Source organism: Brassica oleracea, chromosome C9 (assembly GCF_000695525.1).
Source record: "Brassica oleracea var. oleracea cultivar TO1000 chromosome C9, BOL, whole genome shotgun sequence".
Lineage (NCBI taxonomy): Eukaryota > Viridiplantae > Streptophyta > Magnoliopsida > Brassicales > Brassicaceae > Brassica > Brassica oleracea.
The window spans coordinates 25,612,271-25,635,463 of record NC_027756.1 but is presented as its reverse complement, the minus strand read 5'-3'; the positions used below and the strand labels follow the sequence as shown (position 1 = coordinate 25,635,463).

Genomic DNA, 23,193 nt, shown 5'->3' with positions numbered 1-23,193 from the left:
CAAAAGAACATAGAAACGTTTCGCGGAAGTGCTAGAAAGCAAATCGCAAACCCGGTTATAAGATAAGAACAAACGTTTCGCGGAAGTGCTAGAAAGCAAATCGCAAACACGTTTCCAAAACCCGTTTTTATTAATCATTTTTTCAACCCGATTAGAGCTTTAAACGTAAAGCAATTTTGAGTTAAGATTGTAGACGCCGAAAAACCGGACTGACATAAACGATAAAATAAAAGCGATGTTAAGGAAATAGACGAATGTAAAAGACGAATACAAGAACGATAAAAAATCGTATTCGCAAAGAGACATGGAGTCGAGATATGATCTCTTTCTTTAACTCAAAATATTTGCTCCGTTAGTGAGACGGGACTGTACGAATATAGAGTCTCAGGATACAACCATGGCAGACGAATCACGCCTCACTCGTGATCGCCCTATCGAACTACAAACTCTACGAAACACTCTCGAATTATTTACTTACCCTAAGGGATTTTCTCTGTTGGTTTTCGATGAAAAAAAAAACGTTGTTAAATAAAGAAGGAGGAGAGTCGATATTTAAAGAGATGGAGAAGACCCACTTCCCGCAACAGTTGCTGCACATGGGCGAAAATCTCGCAGAGATCGAGGGAAGTTGAGTTGCGAAACTCTTTCCGCAAGACTCTCTCTTTTCTCGTTTAAAAATTTCGAGAGGATAAACTGCATGACGTTTTTATTTTCTAGACAAACTACTTGTCGTTTTAGATAAAAAAATCATGTTGTTTTTCCTTGTATTGAATGGCACAACGCTGAGCTTAACTTGGTCCAAAAAAAATATTCTTATTGGGCCGGAGACCAAGACCAAGCCCAAGCCCACGCCCATGCCCAGCCGGCCGGACGGCGGCCGCGGCCCGCGCCTGGGGAGCCAGCTCTCTCTCTCTGAGCCGTTTAAACCATGTTATATGTCTGAACATATATAAACTCCTCTCTAAAACCACATTTCTCCGATGTGGGACACTTGCAATTTTCATTCATTAAAGCCAAGGGTTTTTAGTGTAACCCATAGGCTCATTTCATTCACCATTTGCATTTTATTAATAAAGCCATAAGGCTTTAATAAATTAACCCAACAGAGTCAACCTTTGAGTTGAAGCAGAGGGTTTTTGCCGTTTATCCTTGAAAAGAGAATAAATAGAGAGTCCTCTTCTACAATCGGGTTAGCTTTGAATTGGGAATTGAGTCGTGAGACTTGAGGAGAGCAGCTGGGTTGGGCCAGTGTTCTTGAAGAGATCGTGATCGAGTTAAGCCAACGCATCTCAACTGTCTGATTCAAAGTTGCAACCTTCTTCCTGTTCGTTCAATACATAGTTGTGAGTGTGTGGTGTGCATTGAGTTTGTGAGTGATTTGGTGAGGAATTGATACGCAAGCTCTATCAAAATGACTGAGGAAGGCAAGGAAACATAAAGGCAAGTGAAGCCAAAATCATGCATCTCTTCTTTACGTATAATATAAATAACATCTCCTGTCTTTTAGCTCTCTCTGACTTGTTCTATGATTACGCTCACTGCATTGTTGATTGATTCTTTTGGCCTTCTGCAGCACCAACATTGTTGAATGTTTTTATTATTTGGGGAAACATCCTACCACAAGCAACACACAAAAAATTTAGAATCCACTTATGCGGTTCAGAATAAATGTCAAAGTTTTGAGAATTTCGAAAACCTTCTCTGACGGTTTACTCTATTTTTTCTTCAAAAATAAAATAATTTTATAATAGAGTTAAATGTCTCTCTAATGATATTCTATTTTATAGTAAAAAATATAGTGATGAACAAAGAAAAAACAAGTTACTCTATATATGGAGTAAACCTATTTTTAACTCTATTATAGAGTGGAAAATATAATACCATTGAAGTATTTTTAATCTAAATTTTATTTTATAGTGAAAATAGAGTAGGGTTGGAAATAACTCAAATGTGAAATTGAAAGAAAAGTGGTGCTCCACATAGCATATAACTACTCTGACATTGGAAGAAAAGTGGTGCTCCACATAGCATATAACTACTCTGACATTGGTTAATTTGTGTAGCACTGAAAAAAAGAGAGAGAGAGAGAGCAGAAATGCTTCAAGGGGTGGGGCTTTCGTGTGGCAACAGAAAGCTTTTATTTTATCAATTCTTTTTAATTTTATCATTTTCATTTACTACTTTTTTTTCTTTTTTGGGTTAGCACATGTAACATGTTCAACGATTATTTGTCCTACAAAAAAACTAACAATTTGGTAAATTTAGAAAGAGAACGAGAACTAACCGTAATAAATTCCCAAGCTATACCGTTCAAACTGATTAGTCTCTTCTTATTTCTCGTTTTGCAGAAAGATGAAAATTTTAACATTCAAGAAAATGTGTTAACTGTAAGTTTATAACATCCAATAATAAATAGCTCTGTCTTTTTGGGAAATTAGAAGTACATCGTGTTCACTCTATTTTGACACCAACAATTAAGCAAAACATAATGTTCAAAAAAAAAAAATTAAGCAAAACATTTGTATCAAAGCGTTTATCTTTTATAATTACTTTTAGATTTGTATGGTCTTTATCAAGTACATTTTATATAAACATATCGTAGCGTAATTTTTTTGTCATTAACTTAAATATTCATATAGATTATAGACTCTAAACCAAACTAAAGAGAAAATATTTTACGCTAAAACCGTTGTGTGTTTTAATTAGTTGCTTTACGGCCAGAAAATCAAACAATTATAACCAGTAATTTCCGGTTAGCATGAACAGTCCACCACCAAATCAGGACCTACCAACTTTGAGTTTCGTTCGTCTTTCTGTACTCTATAATTTATCTATCTATATATGAAGTCAAATTTATTTATTTATTATATTCTCATAAAACTACCAGGAGTTTCTATTTCATCTAAAAATCATATCAGTAACCATTATTTTTTTTTAAAAATCCTTTGCATATAACAACTGTAAAGTTCAAACAATCAAAGTTCGAAAGTAGAGTAGTGGAACAAAAATGAATTGCTGTGTGTTGTTTGCTCTTTTGAGTGATAGGTCTACCCAGGGGGGAATCTAGCCAACAATTCTACAATTGAACCCAGGTTATTATGGATGCACAAGTAATGATTTCCACCTGAACTAGTTTATTCTTTAGGAAATCAATTATGAAATATGTATTATAGATAATTTCTATGGGTGCACAGGCCCCCATAATCCAAGGCCTGGCTTCTCCCCTGGGTCTACCGTCTACATGGTTTCTTAGAACCAAAAGTTTACATGTTTTCATGTTGTTCTCGTATTTTTAATTCTAATTAAAATTTTCTCTACATTTCTTGACCACCCAAACTAAGTTAACATGCAAGAAGAAGATTACGGTATACACAGATTCAACCAATAAAGCTGGAACTCCTTTTAAACAGAACAAAAATGGTTGGAACTCCAAATTTGTGTCAATAACTTTATAATTAATATAAATGGTGGAGAAGAGTCGAGTTAGGCAAGGCACCAGTAGTACACGTGGTGATTATCATACACAATTTAAATTAACAAACTGTTTAAGACATAAACTAGAGTAGTACGTCAAGATTTAAATATAATACTAAGGTACTGAAAAGTATTTTGGAAGATATAGTTGCTAAGCGAATTTTTACTCATTTGGCTTTTGCCTTCACGCAACCTACCAAGAAATGTCAAAAACTTTTATGTTTTGGATATAAATTTTTTTTTTTTTTTTTTGGTCAAAATGGTTATAAATTTTCTATATATATTTTAGTGCGAGTAATTCAGAATTACAGGAAAAGCTTTAGCTTAGTAATTGTTTGATGTAATTAAATGCAATAGAATCTTCATAATTAGTAGAGTAAAATGTGTCGAGTTCTCTTGGGTCAACACCTGTTCTCATTATAATTCATTTTTCGTAACGCGTATTTTTATGTTTTACTATTTCAACTCTACAGAACTTAAACTAGTGAAAGCTAAAAGTGCATGAACAAGATTTTAATCACATTAGCAACAATTTTCTTACCAAAAAAGTGCATGAACAAATTATTAAACTCCAACTTTTAGTCCCCAATAAATCATATTGGCATAATTGTTTCTTCAAATTTTCTTTTAACTTAACATAAGCAGCTTTTGGATTTTAGATAGGGGCAACTAACTCTTTATAGTGGCAATTTGCTTCTACAAGTCTGGAGGGCCCCTTGTTCTCATAGCCTCATAGGCAATTTGAAACCTATTTTATGTTTTTTTTATTTTAAGAAAAATAACTTTTTATGTTTTTCCATCTATTTTCTGTTCTGTTCTGTCTAAATATATCGTTAAGTCTTGACAAAAAAAATAATATATCGTTGTGTCTTTGACAAAGTTATAAACCAATTATTGTTTGAAAAAACTAATAAGAGATTTTATAAATTTTGTGATACACGTATTATAAGAGTACGAGTGTTGAATAAATAATATTGCCGGCGATCGTCCGTTTTTAAAGGTCAGCCTTATTATGACCGACCATAGGAACATGAGTTTCGTGCTAGTAGCTAGCTAATTAAATTAATTAATTTGGTATTATATAAATTCGCTGCAAATTGCAATAATAGTGATGAATATATTATCATAATTTAATAATTAAATGATGTGTCGATTTTGGATTATAAATTTATTGCCTATACATAACTTCTTTTTGTTCAATACCATTACTAGTATTTTTCGTTGGAAAGGATCTTTTACGCAATGTTATTGGTATTAGCGCCGGCTGGTTTCGGGTCCGAAGAATTGTTTGAGCTGAAGGTCTAGACACTTCTCGGTTTATAAAAAAATACCATCAATATTATCTATGATATTATAAAAATACAAGGAAAAATAGTTTACTTTGTAGAATTATAACGTTGCACGATGAGAGTTCATGTTTTATTGGAAGAGGTAAAAGAAAGGTAAGAAACTTAAACAAACGCATTTGCATGTGAAAACCTGGTGCTACTTTGAATTGAAATCTAAGTGGCATGTTTTTGTTATTTTCTTCTATTTTTAGGGTTTTATTTAAAGTTAACACTACACACCAAAATTTGAGTTTTGTCACAGAGATTCCTAAATATATATCTACAAAATACGTATTTGGTAGGTATGTTACATGCGGCATGTTCGAAACTACACTAGGCGTGAGTCGGACGGCCGGTTTGGACCTAGCGATTTATCAAAAAATCAAAAAATAAATGGAGATTAATCGGAGAGTAATTTTAAGATAGTTTTCGTAATATATATTTGATTTGGTACCAAGTATACGAATGACGATGTGGTCTAGTGGTTAGAAACATTGATAAATGGCATCTTGGCCCGGTTTGAAAATTTTAATATTTATTTTTTATTTTTTTTTAAATTTGAAGTCCTATCCTCAAAACTCTAAATCATAAGTCTAAATTAATTTAATTCTTGAATAAAAATGTATTTTTACTTTTTAATAAAACTTATTTTGGTCATTTTTTTCTTTATTATTATTGTTGTGACAAAAACTTAAAAAACAACTATCATGGAGAATTTTTCAAAATAAGATACTCCCTCTGTTTTTAAATGTAGGTAGTTTTAGCAAAAAGAATTTGTTTCACAATATAAGTAGTTTACATATTTCAATGCACTTTTTTCATTTATTGGATATTGTGTGACCAATAAAATAATGTCTAAATTTTTATAATTGGTTAAATTAATTGATTAAATGATATATTTTTTTAAATAACCACTTTCTAAATATTTGTGCTTTTAGGTAAAACTACTTATAATTAAAAACAGAGGGAGTAATACATAACAGTAGTAATATTTTTGACAAATAAGAGACAGAAACGTGGCGAATTAGGCGGTAATCTTGTTAAAAAAATAACGGAAAAGTAGTAAAGAAGGACTGTGGTCACAGAGGATATCCCACAAGACCAGACCCCAAGTATTGGAATTTTTTTGAATGAACCAAACTCAGTTTAACACACACAGAGTTTATAACGTAACAGACTGTGGTCACATTCCAATGTCACAGATCCACGATCGAATGACACGTGTCGTAATCGTAATATCAGGTTAGTCTCGTGTGTTTGAGAGTTTCAACATCGCATCCTGACCGCAGGATTGTTCCTCAAAGGGTAAAAATCAGTTTAAATATCTGATCGGACGGTTTAAAATCCTTCTACTCTATCTCTTTATATTTCGTCACTATCACCCCCAAGAGAAAGCAACTTCGTCTTTTCTCTCTCTAGATTTTATTCAAACCATCTAATCTCTCTCTCTCTCTTCTTTTTTTCTTTTCAATATTATCATGCGTTTTTAAAATTCCGATCTCTTTATTTATTTCTGAGCTTTTTAGAGAGATAATAAATGGCATCTGGATTTCCCGGCGGCGGTGGTGGACCGGAGTTTTACGGCGTTGGTGGTAGATCTATGCCTGGAGGTCCCATGAACTCCGGTAACAACAATCCTCAGATTCCCGGGATTTTCCTCGATCAGATCGGAAACAGAATCTCCAGTGGAAATGGAATCGCCGGAAAACGTAATTTAGCTGATTTTCAAGCGGCTCAGCAGCAACCGCAGCAGTCGTTTCATAATCAAGCCGCTATCAACGCCTTTCTTCTAAGGTCCGTGAAGCCTCGAACGTTCCAGAATCTTCAGTCGCCGGCGATCGATATGAGTTCGTTCGGTGGTTCTTCTCAGCGTTACGGCTCCCCGTCGTTCCTTCCAAATCTCAGGTTTCAGACACAGCAGCAACCGGATTACACTGGGATCCGGATGGGAATCGGGTCGGGTAATCAGACGTTATCCGGCGTTCCGTGTATAGAACCGGTTCAGAACCTAAACCGGGCTGAGGAATCGGAGAACATGCTGAATAGTTTGAGAGAGCTTGAGAAACAGCTTTTAGATGATGACGACGCGCAAGGCGGTGATGATGACGTGTCTGTTATCACCCATTCCAACAGCGACTGGCTACATGGCCTCGTGACACCGAACCCAAACCCGGTTTTGTCTTCTTCACCCACCTCTTCCTCCTCGTCTTCTTCGCCTTCAACAGCTTCGACGACCACGTCCGTATGCTCGAGGCAAACGGTGTTGGAAATCGCGACGGCGATCGCGGAGGGGAAGACGGAGATAGCGTCGGAGATTCTAGCGCGTGTTTCTCAGACGCCGAGCCAGAGGAGGAATTCTGAGGAGAAGCTGGTGGATTTCATGGTGACGGCGCTCCGGTCGCGGATCAATCCGGCGGAGAGCTCTGCTCCGGCGACGGAGTTGTACGGGAAGGAGCATATAATCTCAACTCAATTGCTCTACGAATTGTCTCCTTGTTTCAAACTCGGTTTCATGGCGGCTAATCTCGCCATTCTCGACGCTTCCGGTAACAACAACGACGACGGGACTTCATTTCACGTCATCGATTTCGAAATCGGTGAAGGTGGTCAGTACGTTAACCTCCTTCACGCGCTATCCACGCGCCGTAGCGGTAAGAACCCTCTGGTGGTCAGGATCACCGCCGTGACGAACATAAGCGACGGATTCTCTGTCGCCGGCCACCGTGGAGAGGAGAGGTTGAAAACCATCGGAGATCGTTTGAGCGAACTCAGTGATCGGCTCGGTATCTCTTTGAAGTTTAATGTGGTGGCGTGTTTAAGACTGAGCGATCTGAGCCGTGAATCACTCGGATGCGATCCCGACGAGCCTTTAGCCGTGAACTTGGCTTTCAAACTCTATCGTGTTCCAGACGAAAGTGTATGCATGGAGAATCCAAGAGACGAGCTTCTCCGGCGCGTGAAAGGACTCAACCCGAGCGTGGTGACTCTAGTGGAGGAAGAGATGAATTCCAACACGGCCCCGTTTTTGGGCCGAGTGAGCGAGTCGTGCGCGTGTTACGGTGCTTTGCTTGACTCAGTTGAATCGACTGTTCCGAGTTCTAACTCGGACCGTGCCAAAGTGGAGGAAGGGATCGGTCGGAAGCTAATAAACGCGGTTGCCTGCGAAGGGATCGATCGGGTTGAGCGGTGCGAGGTGTTTGGGAAATGGCGGATGAGGATGAGCATGGCTGGGTTTGAGTTGATGCCACTTAGTGAGAAGATAGCCGAGTCGATAAAGAGTCGACTCAGTAACGGAAACCGAGTCCACCCGGGGTTTACCGTTAAGGAAGAGAACGGAGGTGTGTGCTTTGGTTGGATGGGACGGACACTCGCTGTCGCATCCGCTTGGCGTTAACTTCACACTATTTTTACGTTTTTTTAATTTCTTCTTAATATTACTACCGTATTTTATTGTTGTTATTAATTTCGGGATATTCTGATATTATTATCATTGTTGTTTTCGTTTTCGAAGTGTATTAAATCTTAAAAGATTGAGGAGGGGGGGGGGAAAGAAAAGGTAGGAATCTTATGTAAAATGGATTTTAAATATTTTACTCATAATAAAAGAAAGAATGATTGAGTTTCAGGGAATTTCGTAAGATTATCTAATATTATATTATTGTTATATCTTGTCAATATCTTACAATCACTAAGATATTACAGAGTTTATGCCCTGAAAGCCAATATCTGATACAACTTTGTGGTAGAATCCGGCAATGTAGCAAATAACAACTTGACAGATAATGGTTCTGGCATGATACCTGCTAATGATTTATAAAATACTTTTTCGATTCTAGAGCAATAAGTTATTAAAAACTGCATGATCAAAGGCCTTTCTCACTTCGTATGCTCATGGCATTGTAATTTTGTATTGAGGCAAATTACTACTGGCTGACTTTAGGAATAAATATCTCTCAGTATAGTTATATGATAAACTTGTCATGCCGAATATCAAATATTTTCGTCTTACAAATCTATATTATATAGTATATATGCGTTTGATAAGCGCCAATCTTAACATGGGTAGTTTTAACGCCAGTGAAATATGTTGGTGAGAATATAATACAACATTATTTTCGAAATTAGAGGAAAGAAGATACCATATGGTGACTTTTATTGTGATGGACCTCATTGTTCAATTATTTAATTACTAATGAAAGTTGGCGTTGTATGGGTCCATCTCCCATGGTGCTCGATGTTCTTGTTTTATATATTTTTAATTCAAATCTTAGAACATTCACCTTTACGCAAAACTTGAAAACTCCGTGTCCCTGGAATATTTAATGTATTATATGAAATATACAAACCTGGTCATTATAAAAGATAATATTATTATTCTTTGATGCAAGCTGTTTGCGGCTAAAATATATGCATAAACTCTCCAAAGACCTCACTTCTTATTTATTGATTTCTTCTTGTTGTTAATTAAGTTTATTTAATTCTAGTATACGCAACTTAAAACCGTGTGTAGTGTTTACAGAGACGTAACTCTAGGATCAACGGTTGATCAAGTATGCAATTTGGAAGTCACAACAACCCAGTAGTTTAGCATTTTTTAAGATAGGAAAGTAAAATTAGTGGGGTGAACTCTCTCACCTCTCACCTCTCACCTCTCACCTCTCTCCAAAAACTCTCCGGCAACTCTCTCGCCGTCTAGGATATTTCTCCGGGAAGGAGAGGTACTTCGGCGCTCCTCGCCTCTTTTCAGGGCCGGTTCAAAAACATCATGGGCCTTTGGGCAAAATAAATTTAAATATTTTTTTCACATATATTTATAGATAATATAAAACAATTTAGGCTCCTATTCCTAATTTTTTTTAAAAAACTGAGCCCCTTTTCCAATACTATTTCTGCAAAAACAAATTGGGCCGCCCCTACCCTAAAGCCGGCCCTGCCTCTCTTCCCCCCCTCCTTCTGTTTTTTTTTTCTTTTTTCGTATTGTCTTTTTGTCCTGTACCATCGTCCCCCTTTTATCCTTTGTCAAACTGGTGTGTCGTTGGCGTTGTTCTTGCCGATGGAGCCGGAAATATGCTTCAGGACTTAAATCTGATGTTTGGTGACTTGGATCTACTCCAAATCTGGTCGTTTTTGGGGACTTAGCTGCTGATTTTCGTGTGTTGTAGACCGTGTTAAAGGAAGCGGTTTCTCTCTTCAACCTTTGTCACTGGTGGTGTGCCAGCTTTCTTCCTCCCAAGCGGCTCTGGCGTAGGCGGGTTTTCTACCTTCTGGTTGTTGTTGCGGTAACAGCCCCGACTAGAATGTGTGGTGCTTCACCTTCTATTTTTCTCGGAGTCAGATGTGCATATCAGGTGGTTCGGCGAGGCAGAGCTTTAGGTCGACGGTGGAGGGCTCGACTTCAGGAGTTCTCCTCTTCCTGCTCAGATCTAGAGGTTTCTCTCTGATATGGCTTCAAGCAGGCTATAGCACGGTGTATGAGGACTGCGCTTGCTACGTCTTTTTGTTTGGTCTGTCGGTTTGACCTTTGGCGTTTTGCTTGAGTGGGCTATTGGGTTCTCGGGGTGTGTTGGTGCGGGGGCTATCGTTAGTCAGCCGGTGTTCGGAGCTTGGTTAGGGAAGTGACGTTTGTTCCTTGGGGTTAACCTCCGTACCGGATCTGGGCTATGAAGCAGTGATTGAGATGGTGGTTTGGTCTCTTTTGTCTCTGTTGGATGTGCTGAAGATGAAGATCTGCAGTATTGCAGTGGTGTGTGGTTATCTAGGCGCGTGCAGATAACTGGTGGCGTCACACTTGCTTCTTCTTCCGTGAGCAGATGCGCTGCTCAGATGCATCTTTTACGGGAATGAGGCTCCTCTTCATTGGGCAAGTCCGATGGTGTGGTAAACTCTACCTTCTACTCCCTTACTGAATAAGAGCAGTGTCTTGTAGGAGTGATGCGCATGAGCTTTCGACGAGAAGCGCAACAGTCAATCAACGCTTAGTGTGAGCATCAACTCTTTTTCTTACGGTGGTATTCGACAGATGAGTGAATGTTTCATGGGGTAGCACGGATTAGCTAACTGTGCGGCAAATGTTTTGGCTAGATCGGTGTGGCGGAGGCATACAACTTCACCTTTATCCGGACCTCCGGTTTCAACCGGGCCGAGACGTTTGCTCCGATTGCATCTGTTTGAGCCGTCATGAGACTTCGATGTTGTGTGTGCTAATTTGCGGTTCTCAAAGGCGTGTTTGTGACGAAGCTATAGGACCAGAGTGGTTTGAGGGTTGGCCAATCCTCTGTAATCTCGCGGCAACTTAATGACCACAACGATGAGGCTCCAGCGGTTCGTACATAGCAATCCTAAGCTTTGTGCATTGTTTTGTTATTAGAGATTAGTATTATTTGTCGTGGTGCACTCCTACATATTACTGTGTTTTCTTTTCGTATTTCGCTGTTGTTTAGTTATTTGGTAGTTATCTATGTAATTTCTGTCAAAAACTTAAAATGATATAAAATCTAACATACATACCCAAAAAAAAAAAAAATATGCAATTTGATGTCTCGCCTTACACTAGAAATTCCCTAGTTACGATGAATAATCTATGTTGTGGTTAAACGTGTGTTAAACTAACCCACATATATTTATGAAAATCTGAAGGCAATAGTCAATTTGCACACGTTAGTTTTTGTATCTTCCATAACTCCAACCGAGTAAAGTAAGCGTTTAATAAGAGTACTGGTCTATAATAAATAGAAAAACAATTCATTTATTCATCCAAAATCTCATGAGTTCGTAACATATCCGGTCCTATCTGAGTTGTGATGTAACAAACTTTCCCGATTACGACACTATATTATACATTCATATGAAATAAATGAAGACTGAAGTTTATATTCATTTAGTTAGAGAAAATTCAATGAAAATTTTGAAATAACTGTAAAGTTCAATCTCTTTGGTCATTTATGACAACTCAGTGAACTCACACATCTTATGCAGTTGACGTTGGCATATTTTTCCACTTGCTCTGAAGGAAGAAGTGAAACTGCGAAAAAGGTAACAAAAGGCTTTACACACGCTTGCAATAAATGTGATATGGTGAGAGCCATCCATTAGGTATATACGTATACTATGTTGCCCAAGTGCATATTGGACCACTAAATTAATAATCATTTTTTATTAAAATGTACGACATATTATTTTCTTAGTTGGCGTAGTTCTATTTTTAAATAAATAACGGCACAGTAGAGCTATTTTATAAAAAAAAGATGATGTTTCTTCCTCAGGATCAGCCAATAAAATGCAGAAGATGGTTATTCTGTATTAATCCAAATTACAGGTGCAAATCATTCTCAAGTACTCAATACGTTTGAGTTTATAAACCTTTATAAATCTTACTCGATTTATAAACCCTTATAAGAAGTTAAGAGATAATTATGTTTTTTCTTCTCATTTCTTAACCGATTGTGGTTTGATAGAGGTTTACCTAAGCAATCTCCTAAGACAAAAATTCGTCCCTACAATGGTGTGTGTAGTTTCGTAGGCGTCTATCTTGAGCATACAACTATCGATTTCCGTACAACACATCCGTACCGAGATCTTAGTAAACTTTACTTTGAGTTTTCTTTCAGAAACTTGTTATGGAAAAAAAGAAGATTAAATCCAATTGATTCTCGGTTATCTTCTCTCTCCTCTCCTTACTCTCTTTCCCTCACGTATTGCACCTGATCACTTTATATAATGACTCAAATGGTGCCTTTAATCAATGCATACGTTAACTCAAGCGGTGCCTTTTAATCAACGCATATGCTGACTCATAACCGACATGTTTTGTCCGAAACGTTGCTTCATTTAGTTAATTAAAGTTCAACAATACCCCACATTTTCTATTCAAACTCAACAATACCCCACATTTGAATAGAAAATAAGTTCAAATATTTCTGAGAAAGTAGAATCAATATGCATCGGAAAAAGATGTCTTTTGGACTTGAACCTTTCCTAGTAACAACTTATCCAATTTACTTTGTGGGTAATGAACTGTAGTATTCAATTAAACACATTTTATAGTAAACCTAGACAATAAGTGAAACACATATCTCATCAGCTCATTTCTAGTTTATACGGTTGTGATCATTTTGGTCCTGAACATATCCTGACTTCGTGAGAGCTCTAGAGAGTTTAGCCATATCAATTCTCATAGGTGCGACCGACACCACTCTCATATAGGTAACATTAGTTAAAGATAGTCCATTCTATCTCTCTTTGACAAAAGATACTAACATTATTAAGAATAAATTATTCAACCCTTAATCATCAATGGATACACATTATTATTTCTTAGGAATGAGAAAATGTGTAAAATGTCTTGAGTCTTCCTCAACTAGTTTGCCTATTGAACCTAGACCATGGGATCTCCAATGCTGCTAGGTTAGGTTTCCATCAAGTGATGACTAATTATGTTGGCTTGAGACCCATTCCCCTCGAAATGAAAACAACTTGCTTTTTAGATAGGCCTTTAGTCAAAGGATCAGCCAACTTATCCTTTGATCTAATGTAATCCAATACTATCACCCCATTGGAAATCAATTGTCATGCATGTCTACGTCTTATACGTCTTGACTTGCCATTTTAATTTTTTTTTCCCATAATGAGATTGAGTAGGTGAATAACCATATTACTCTTGTTTAACTCTAATTCCAAGAATTAACAGCCAATCTCATATCTTTCATGAGCAATGATTTGGATTTTTTTTTTCACTTGTTTCACCACAGAAACAGTGTCACTCATGTTAAAATTTGAGAACTTTCCCACGATGAACGTCTTAACGCTTGCAACTTCAGACTTTTATTTTTTTCTCTAATGATTTCCACAACTGTTTTGAAGTTTGGAATATATGATAAACATCGTATAGAGAATCGTCCAAAGCGTTAAGAATATATATTTCTTGGAGCTTTAGCGATTTCATCAGGGATATCACCTTCTACATGTAACTTTAGTACTTCAAAAGTCAAGCACTGTGTCAGATTCAGTGTCGTGAGATAAAGCATCTTTTGTTGCCATCTTTTGAAATCCACTCCTTGAAAAACAAAAGGCTTCTCTATGTGAATTTGCACAATTGTAGTAGATTGATCCATCTTGCTTTCTTTGAAAAGAACAAATGAATTATGTTTTAGATTGTTAATCCAAAGTACAGATGCAAATCAATCTCACGTACTCAATACATTTGAGTTTATAAACCTTTATAAATCTTATGCGATTTATAAACCCTTATAAGAAGTTACAAGATAATTATGTTTCTTCTTTTCACTTCTTAACCGATTGTGGTTTGATAGAGTCTTGCCTAATCAATCTCCTAAGAGAAAATTTCGCCCCTACAATGGTGTGTGTAGTTTCGTTGGCGTCTATCTTGAGGATACAACTATCGATCTCCGTACAACACATCTGTATTGAGACCCTAGCAAACTTTACTTTGAGTTTTCCTTCAGAAACTTGTTATGGAAAAGAAGAAGAATAAATCCAATTGATTCTTAGTTATCTTCTCTCTTCTCTCCTTCTTCTCTTTCCTTCACGTATTGCACTAAATCACTTTATATAATGACTCAAATGGTGCCTTTAATCAACGCATACGTTAACTCAATCGGTGCCTTTTAATCAACGCATATGCTGACTCATAACCGACATATTTTGTCTAAAACGTTGCTTCCTTTAGTTTAAGTCTATACATGTGATGGAAGACCATGCAATAACAAAAAAAATAATGAAGTTTTATGAGTTTAGATGTTTCCCAAAACAAATATTCGGGTTTGGAATAAGATTAATTTAAAGTTTAATTAGTCAACCGTTAAGTTTATTTAAAGTTTTACTAGTCAACCGTTGAGATTCAAAGTAAACTGAAGTATATTAAGAGAATTTCCAAAAATACTCTCTATTTTAGAGTTTGCAAAACTCTAAATATGAAGTTTCAAGGTGTTCTTCTCCAAAATCAAAACTTTAAACGCAACTTCAAAATTATTTGTATTTTACATAATGATCCTTATCTTTGTTATAACTAATATAAATCCATAAAATTTTTATAAATAACTAGCACATATATAAAATTATTACAGTAATATTAATTAATAAAATCTTACATTAAATATATAAAATTATAAAAAGAAATACATAATTAAATATTAAACTACAAGTAAAATACCGTATTATTCCATAAAATTATTTTCGTAATGCTCCATCTTCGGTTACACAAAATTTGTTTGGACAATAATTTAGAAAATTTGGAGGTTCCAGAGCAAATTTACCAGATTATTAGTGTTGTTGTAATATTTAAATTTTCTAATAGTTATGTCTTCATGTATCTTATTTAAAGTTTTTTTATTACATTTATTTTGTAATATTTTGTTGTCTAACTATAGTCTTAAAATATTATAAATCTGATTGAACATTTTTATTACTTTTATGTGTAAAATTTGAATTTATAAAAACAAATTGGTAATATTTATGATATATAAAAAATTTAAGAATTAAACCGATAAATGAGAAAATACTTAAGAATCATAAATGTAATGTGTAATTAATTATAATGATCAAAATAAAAATAAAAAGATGAAACTTCAAATTTGAAGTTTTGAGTAGTGATTCATTTCTCAGAACTCTAAATTTAAAGTTTTGAAGTTCCTTTTGAAGAATAAAAACTCTATATTTGAAGTTATAAAGTTTCTTTCGGAGATGCTCCGAGAGGGAGACCATATAACCTAAAACACCATCCGGGAAATTCAAAGAAGGGAACATCGGCTACAAAACAAAAAAAAAAAAAACAAGAAAATGAAAGAAGAATGACATAAAAATATAATTGATAGCAATACCTTTCTTTTTAAAACTTAGTTCTTTAAATACCAATGGCGTTTTAGTTTAAAGTAAAATGACTCTTTTTTACCTTTCATGATAGCTTTACTTTTAATTTATTCTTATGTCCGTGCAATTAAGAATATCATTTGTATATAACACCTATCAGATATCTGTGTTGTATAGTTTAGTATACCTCCAACAATAAACGGTAAGAAAATAGTTATTGAATATTTTAAATTTAGAATGTGGATCGAATAAAACCATTACTACAATAAAGTATTTGAATCTTGAAATTAATAGTGACTTGGGCATGCAGACAAAATTTAACAAACTTATATTCAATATAAGAAAAAAATATCAAGATAACAAGGTAATTAAAAACTAGATTTGGATCCGCACAACTGTACGAGTATTAATTTTCATGTTTGTATATATTTTACGTAATTAGAATATATTTTAAAAGTTACTTATATATTTAAATGTTTATACATAATTATTTTAAATATAACAATTTGATAGTTTTCATGCTGTAAGGTAATTGATTGTTTCAAATCATCACATATATTTGGTATTTTTTATTATAAATATTTTAAAATGATTTTTTATTCAATTATTATGATCCTGAACCGTAATTCAAAGCGCTATATTTCTTTCATAAATATATTTTTTATGTTTATTCATTTAATATAATAACTATAACTATAACTATATATATATATATATAAAAGTTTAAGATAAGTTAATTTTATACATGAATTATCTAATTTACTAATGTTAACCCGTTCTACCAACATATTATATTTCTATCATAAATTTTTAATGTTTGTGAAAATAAAATATATTAAATATTACCATATTTAGTTAAATACAATGTTTTATTTTAAAATGATAGATATAACTATAAAATAGTAAAATTTGATATATTTTTTTCATTTTATAAAAGATAACTGAGTATATATATATATATATATATATTAATGTATAATAACATTAATTTCATTACTAATTACAAAATTAGTGAAAATATTTATATACAATTTTTGATAACTAAGATATTGTTATAATGTTTTTCAACACATTTGTTAAAAAAATTAAATATATATATTTATATTTTAAATTAAAAGATATCAAATTATATTATGATTTAAGTAGTTAAAAGATTATATATTAGCCTTGCGCACATGAAACTCAGATGCAATTCAGGCTTTGGTAGATCCACATGATGTAAAGATTCCCGAAAGCATACCTCTGAGCAGGATTCAAATGGTGGATAAGGATGGTTGGCATTTCACGGAGAATGGAAAATACACAGTTAAATCAGGATACCAAGTAGAACGTGTGTACCCGGATAAGGAAAAACCACAAGAATTTGTTGGACCTACGATAGATCTGCTGAAAGCGTTTTGGTGGAAGGTAAAGTGCCCACCAAAGATAAAACATTTCTTATGACAATTGGTATCCGGGTGTATAGCTGTTAAGAAAAATCTAAAAGCGCGGGGGATCCACGGGGAAATAGGTTGTGACAGATGTGGAGCTTCAGAGAAATCAATAAACCATGTGTTTTTTGAATGCCCTCCAACGTATCAAGTCTAGGTGCTCTCAAAGATCCCATCAAATCCGGCTTTCTTTCCTACAAGTTCTCTTTTCACAAATATGGATCACCTATTCTGGCGAGTTCTTCCGACAATGGATGATCATCATTATGCGTGAATTTTATGGTATATTTGGAAATGGAGAAACAACAAAGTTTTTAGTAATTTAGATATTGATCCCATGGATACGCTTAAATTAGCGGAGACAGAATCAATATTATGGGTAGAGGCACAGGTGCCGAAAATCCAGGGAGCAGCAGGACAGGTCGAGGTACAAACTTTACCATCAATTGCGGGACGTTGGTGCTTCATAGATGGTTCGTGGAAGGATAAGGAACCGTATTCCGGACAAGGTTGGTATAACACTCTGGAGGGTTTTGACGGACTGATGGGGGCAAGAAAGGTTAGGGCAAGTCTCTCACCTCTTCACTAAGAAATGGAGGCATTACTATGGGCAATGGAGTGTATGAGGAATCTGCGACAGCATCAAGTTACGTTTGCAACAGATTATTCTCAATTGGTGATGATGGTTTCAGAACCAGAAGAATGACCAGCGTTTGGGTGTTATCTCGCGGACATCAAAACTTTAAAAGATTGGTTCCTCAATTCAGAGCTCATTCATGTACCTCGAACGAAGAACTTAATAGCGGATAGTCTAGCACGTAGTGTCAGAAAACAACCGTCTTTCATCGTTCACATGGATGCAGAGCTACCTTTCTGGTTTACAGAGTCAGTATGAGTCTGTATACATCGACGACAAAAAAAATAAAATTATATATTAGCATTAAGGAAATACATTTAATAAAAATTTTAAATGATGATCCAAATAAAAATATCACACATGAATCAAAGTGAGTTTGTTAACCAATCCGGGTTTTCAGGAGTCGATGTTATATTAGGAATGATATATTATTAATCTATATTATTAGTAATAAATGAATGATAACTGATTTCTATTGAGAGTTCATTTTTTTAAAAATCACACATGAATTAAAGTCGTGACTTCTGTTTTAATATATAAGATATGTGCACGCATCATTCACTTTTTGAAGAGTAGATATATTCCATCATCTCAGCGTTCAATTATCATCAGCGCCACAATGCCCTAAAATATGAAAATACTAGGGGTATTCTTAGCGCCGGGTTCATATGTTTTATTCTCTAATGAGTTCAGTTTGTTTATTTGTTCCATTTGGTAGTTGTTAGTACATGCAGTATAAGTGGTTTTTACCTTTCGGTTCAATAAAAAATAGAATAAGTAGCTAATAGTGGGGTGGGCAGTTCGGTTATTTTCTCGGTTCGGTTCGGTTTCGTTTCAGTTTGGTTAGTTTGGTTCTTGTATTTTTTCACCTGAACTAAACCATAGTTAGTTTGGTTTGGTTTGTGTTCGGTTCGGTTTATATTCGGTTCAGTTTGTATTCAGGTCAGTTTGTATTCGGTTCGGTTTGTTTTTTGGATTGGTTTAATTAGATTCTTCTTAGTTTAATTTTTCTAAGAGAAATTATGTTTTACAACATAAATTATGTAAACATAAACTATGTGAACTAAATTCAATATAAAACTGAAACAAAAATATTTAAAAAGGCACAAAAGTCTATAAGAATTAAAACATCATTAGTAATGTTTCTTTTATTATTAAAATTAAAAAGCGTGCAATGAATGAAATATTTTAAATCAAATAGTTTCATGATTACATAATAGGTTAGAAGAATATATGCTAATGAATAAAAAATAAAGAATATGTGGTTTACTATTAGAATTTTAGTATATTGGTATTACTAATATTTTTTATTTAAATAATTACATAAACACATCGGTTTTTTGGTTCGGTTCGGTTTTAAACCGAACCATTCGGGTTGGGGAAATCTTTAACCGAATGGTTTGAAATAGACTTTGGTTCGGTTTGAATCGGTTTCGGTTTGGTTTGTTCGGTTTGACTCGGTTTGGTTCGGTTTTTTTGCCCACCCCTATAATAGTTGCACCAAAGTAAATATAATTGAACTTTAAACATAAAGTTGATGTTTCGAAAGAAAAAAATGTATATACATGTGTTTGTTTTGTGAGTATCTTGTTTGAAGGGAGATAATGAAGCTATCTTTTATTGATGGTGAGTTTTAGTTATTGATTTTCCTGACTTTTTGGTAACAATTTGTTCTAAGGACCAATTTTAGAGGAACCTTTGTGTTTTTGAGTAAAAAGTGGGTGAATAATTGTCTTTTTGTTTTCGTCAGATTGTTAATTGTTATGTAGATTATCTGTAATATTTTATATTGTGTGTAGATTAGTGACTAAGCATCTTAATATTTGTTATTTATATTGATGTTGCATTATATTAATAATTTAATGATTATTTTTATTAATATGTTATGATTTTTTTTCTAATTAAGGGAAGCTATTTGTATTTTTTTTATTTTATATTTTTCTTAGGGTGCTCAGTTTGTAAACAGTCGACATATAATTAAGTTTCTTGCTAATCTAGAATTTGGAAGCCTGACTATTAAATGGATTTTATGAGTACATGTTAGGAGAACCCAGACTTGGAGACCTTAGAGTTGCCGGTCATGTAGATGCATTTTTTACTCTTGCTGAGTTTAATTGTAAAGGTTATTACAAACGGAAGCAATGCAATAATTCTTTTTTTTTACTATAAATTGTTTTAGGGTTTGTATGTAAAGTTGAATGAGGATTTTTGTCTTTTATCGTGGAAGCTTAAACTGAAATTTGATAGTAGAACTCAATACATAAGAGAGAAATAATCATTTTAAAAACTTAAGTAAACAATGAAATTAACTTTAAATGGGTAGCTGACAGAAAAAAGAAAACAATGAAATTAACTTAAAAAATAAAAGCCAATAATACAATTGACCTCTAACAAACTGAAGATGATTGTTTATTAATAATAAAAAGACAATGAAATCAAGACGTGGATCAAAGAGTCAGACTGTAGCATGAAGGCAGACTTTGTTCGTCAAAGGAGTAGTCAACAACTTCAGGCTTTTCGGCATGCAATCTTGCATTGGTGCAGTTTTCATCAGGACATATATTGTTGCTGGCGAAATCTTTATAATCGTTGAAAATTGGTCATTGCAATTATTATTTCTTACGGTTGAATAAATACACTGGATTCTGAACCGAAAAATATTAATAGATCTAAATTGTAATGAGACCAATGTAATACAACAAAGAGAACTGATATTCCAAATGCGACAAAGATTTCAAGTTCGCAAGAAACTCTCTCATCGTTTTAGTTATTTTATTTGGTATTTTTCATTATTGTATATGTATTTATGTAATTTGTTTACAATCTAATTAATAAATAAGTTTTTAGTTGTTAAAAAAAAGAGTTGATGCAGCTTAAATATCATTGGCATAGTTTGTGATCTTCCGGAGACAACAATGCCATTTGAATATCTTATTAGAAACTAAGCATACGTTGCTATATTTTTGTTTTGTTGTTCTTCGATAATTAAGTCAATTCTAAAATCAACTTGTAAGAGATAACATAATGAGATGGCCTGGTGAATAAGGTTGTGTTTATTAGCTTCATAATTTTTTCTTTTTTTCAGAAATTGGCTTTTATTATTGATCAAAGTAATCAAGGGTCATTGCATTATGAGTTACACGGGGGATATAACTATGAAAATAAAAAGAATCTTGATTTGGTATTGCTTGTTTTGCAAGTATAGTTGCGCAAGCATATTATGCTAGACTTTTAACCTTTAAATAGAATGTCAAACGCCTCAGTATGGCAAGGAAAGACTTATGAAAGTTTCTTAACAATTGTGACCCGGTAAAATTATGAATACCAAATGTGCTTACATTGAAAGACTAAACACAGAGGACATGATGAGAAATTATTAATTTAAAAAGGGTTGATAAAGCATTATTTACGAAGCAAAAATTGTGATCAAGTAACGCATCTGCCTGGAATTAAACTATTTGTACTTTCTTAGGTGCATTCTCACTTTTTGGTGGAAGTGTGTTGGTGGGAGAGAAGCCACCTACATTTGGAACACTTTTTATTGACCTGCACACCACCAACAGCATGAGAAGTGGAGTTGTTTAGGTTTAATCTCAAAGCACCACTCCCGTACAACACCAAAGCACACAGCACATCAGAGCCAGAGACAACGGCTGTGTTATGAAAAACATGTGGAAAAGTTAACGCTAGCATCACATTTAGAAAATATTGGGAATAATAGACAGACCGCCAAATCATTGTGTCAATTATCATCCCAAAACAGTGGCTATGAAAGGAAGAAAAACACATCAATGGTTCTCATTTTACTTTACAAACAGAAACGAAAACCTTTGGTTACGATGTTTAGTAGGAAATTACAGCCTCAATACCGTCAGTGAGTATTTAGTTTACTTGAATCGTACCATAAGGGGAACTTGACGAAAGTAACAATGAGTTAAATCTGTGTTGGATGCTCTTGACAGCATGATCAGAAAAGGATTGTACTGAATCATCTCGTGGAACTTCCCTCCAAGATTTATGATCATCTGTCCACAAAACCAAATTTTCATGATCATAATGTTCCTTAAGATTAATCTATGTCTTGCATACATATATGTAACTTTTGGAGTCATACCTTATGTGCAGCCAAGTTAGGAGGGAGTAATGGCAGGGGCATTATCACCGGCATAACTCCTTGAAGTTCATCCTTGGCTTAACCCACACTGTTGCTTCATAAAGTTTCTTCCTCCTAGCACCAATGATCTCCATGGTCAGATGTTTCAACGTTTCTGCTACAAATTTTTCTTTCGCGCTCACCACCCACACAAACTCAACCACTGCATTCTATGATTTTCAAAAAAAAAAAACATCACTCAATAATCAGATCACTTCCGAAAGGAACCAGAGAGATTTAAAAAAGTACTCATCAATCCCCCCGTAAAACAATTCCTAACCTCTTTCTTGTTATGTCAGATTAGAAATGTAGATGAAGTGAGAGGGAAAACTACGATGAATAAGCACATGGTCCAAACATCAACACTAACACCAGAATCTACAGATACAGAGGTAACAACGATGACAGTTATATAAGTCAAGAGAAAAAATGAAGCATCCAATCAATAAGACATAAGCACTTTCTCGTTACCTTTAAGATGGAAGGTTCTAGTGTCTTGGTTGTTTACAGCAATAGTATCACGAATGTTACACTTGCCAACAACTTTGCAAGTTCTCCAGATAATAGAAAGAAGCGTAACGGTAGAGCCAGCGAGCAAACCCATTCCCACAGAGACTGAAACAAACACTATCAAACATATAAGATTCATACTCATCGAGAAAGAAAGAGCAACTATTATAACTTTACATGAAATAGAAGTTATATTGACACAAGAAAAGACAAGATCGACTCATTGACTAAATTAATATTCACTGTTAATGTTTCAAACGATAAGAGACAAAAGTTATATATTAAAATATCATAGTCACTCACTATTTGATTCGCAGAACCAAACAAAGTTTCACCATTTTATATCTCAAAATTCAACAAAGAATCTACCTTTCACCTATCCATAATAAGCATAGCATCAGGGAGTACTCCGACCATGGGAAGAAACAAACCACCGACGATTCAAGGGCCAATCTCGAGAAGAAGCTCACTTCCGGCAGATAGATATGTTACCGCCGTGAACATGAGAAACCCATAAACCAAAATCAAAAACACGTTACCAAGCGCCGTCTAAGTACACGGCATGAACCCCATAAGTATGTTCACAAGCTTCCTATTTCTCTCCGAGACCACCGTCTTGATAACCGATCCGGAGCAGCCAAGACTTCTACCGTCGATTCCATCGGATATGAAATCGGCAAAAGTTGATGAAGTTAATAAGCGAAGGAAGAAGAGAGAGAGAGAGGGATGAGTGGTGCAAAAGAGGTAAATGGTTGGATTAATGTAGCAGATAAATGATAACTATAGCCGTTACGCAAGCATGATCCGGAGGCTGTGTCATCTGAAGGGTCAGGCGGT

At 34.8% G+C, this 23,193-nt stretch overlaps 1 protein-coding gene and 1 long non-coding RNA gene across 5 annotated transcripts; one reads left to right on the top strand and one right to left on the bottom strand.

Moving 5' to 3' along the window:
• The first annotated feature begins 6,190 nt into the window (after positions 1-6,190).
• On the top strand, positions 6,191-8,427 carry LOC106318872 (scarecrow-like protein 8). Its single transcript, XM_013757025.1, has one exon. It carries the CDS (start codon positions 6,340-6,342, stop codon positions 8,194-8,196), a length of 1,857 nt encoding a protein of 618 aa, XP_013612479.1. The 5' UTR covers positions 6,191-6,339; the 3' UTR covers positions 8,197-8,427.
• Positions 8,428-21,069: 12,642 nt separating this feature from the next.
• Positions 21,070-23,193, bottom strand: LOC106315386. 4 transcript variants are annotated; one of them, XR_001264583.1, is made up of 6 exons: positions 22,726-23,193; positions 22,318-22,461; positions 22,127-22,224; positions 21,808-22,016; positions 21,596-21,718; positions 21,070-21,346 (listed from the first exon to the last, which is right to left on the bottom strand). It is a non-coding gene; the product is annotated as an uncharacterized LOC106315386 (long non-coding RNA). The 4 variants fall into 4 exon arrangements; XR_001264584.1 differs by having other exon boundaries at positions 21,070-21,239; XR_001264585.1 differs by lacking the exon at positions 21,070-21,346 and having other exon boundaries at positions 21,368-21,718; positions 22,318-22,473.

Bases quoted from the DNA above. Each gene is read 5' to 3' on its own strand.
- LOC106318872 (XM_013757025.1), top strand. From the start codon at position 6,340: ATGGCATCTGGATTTCCCGGCGGCGGTGGTGGACCGGAGTTTTACGGC.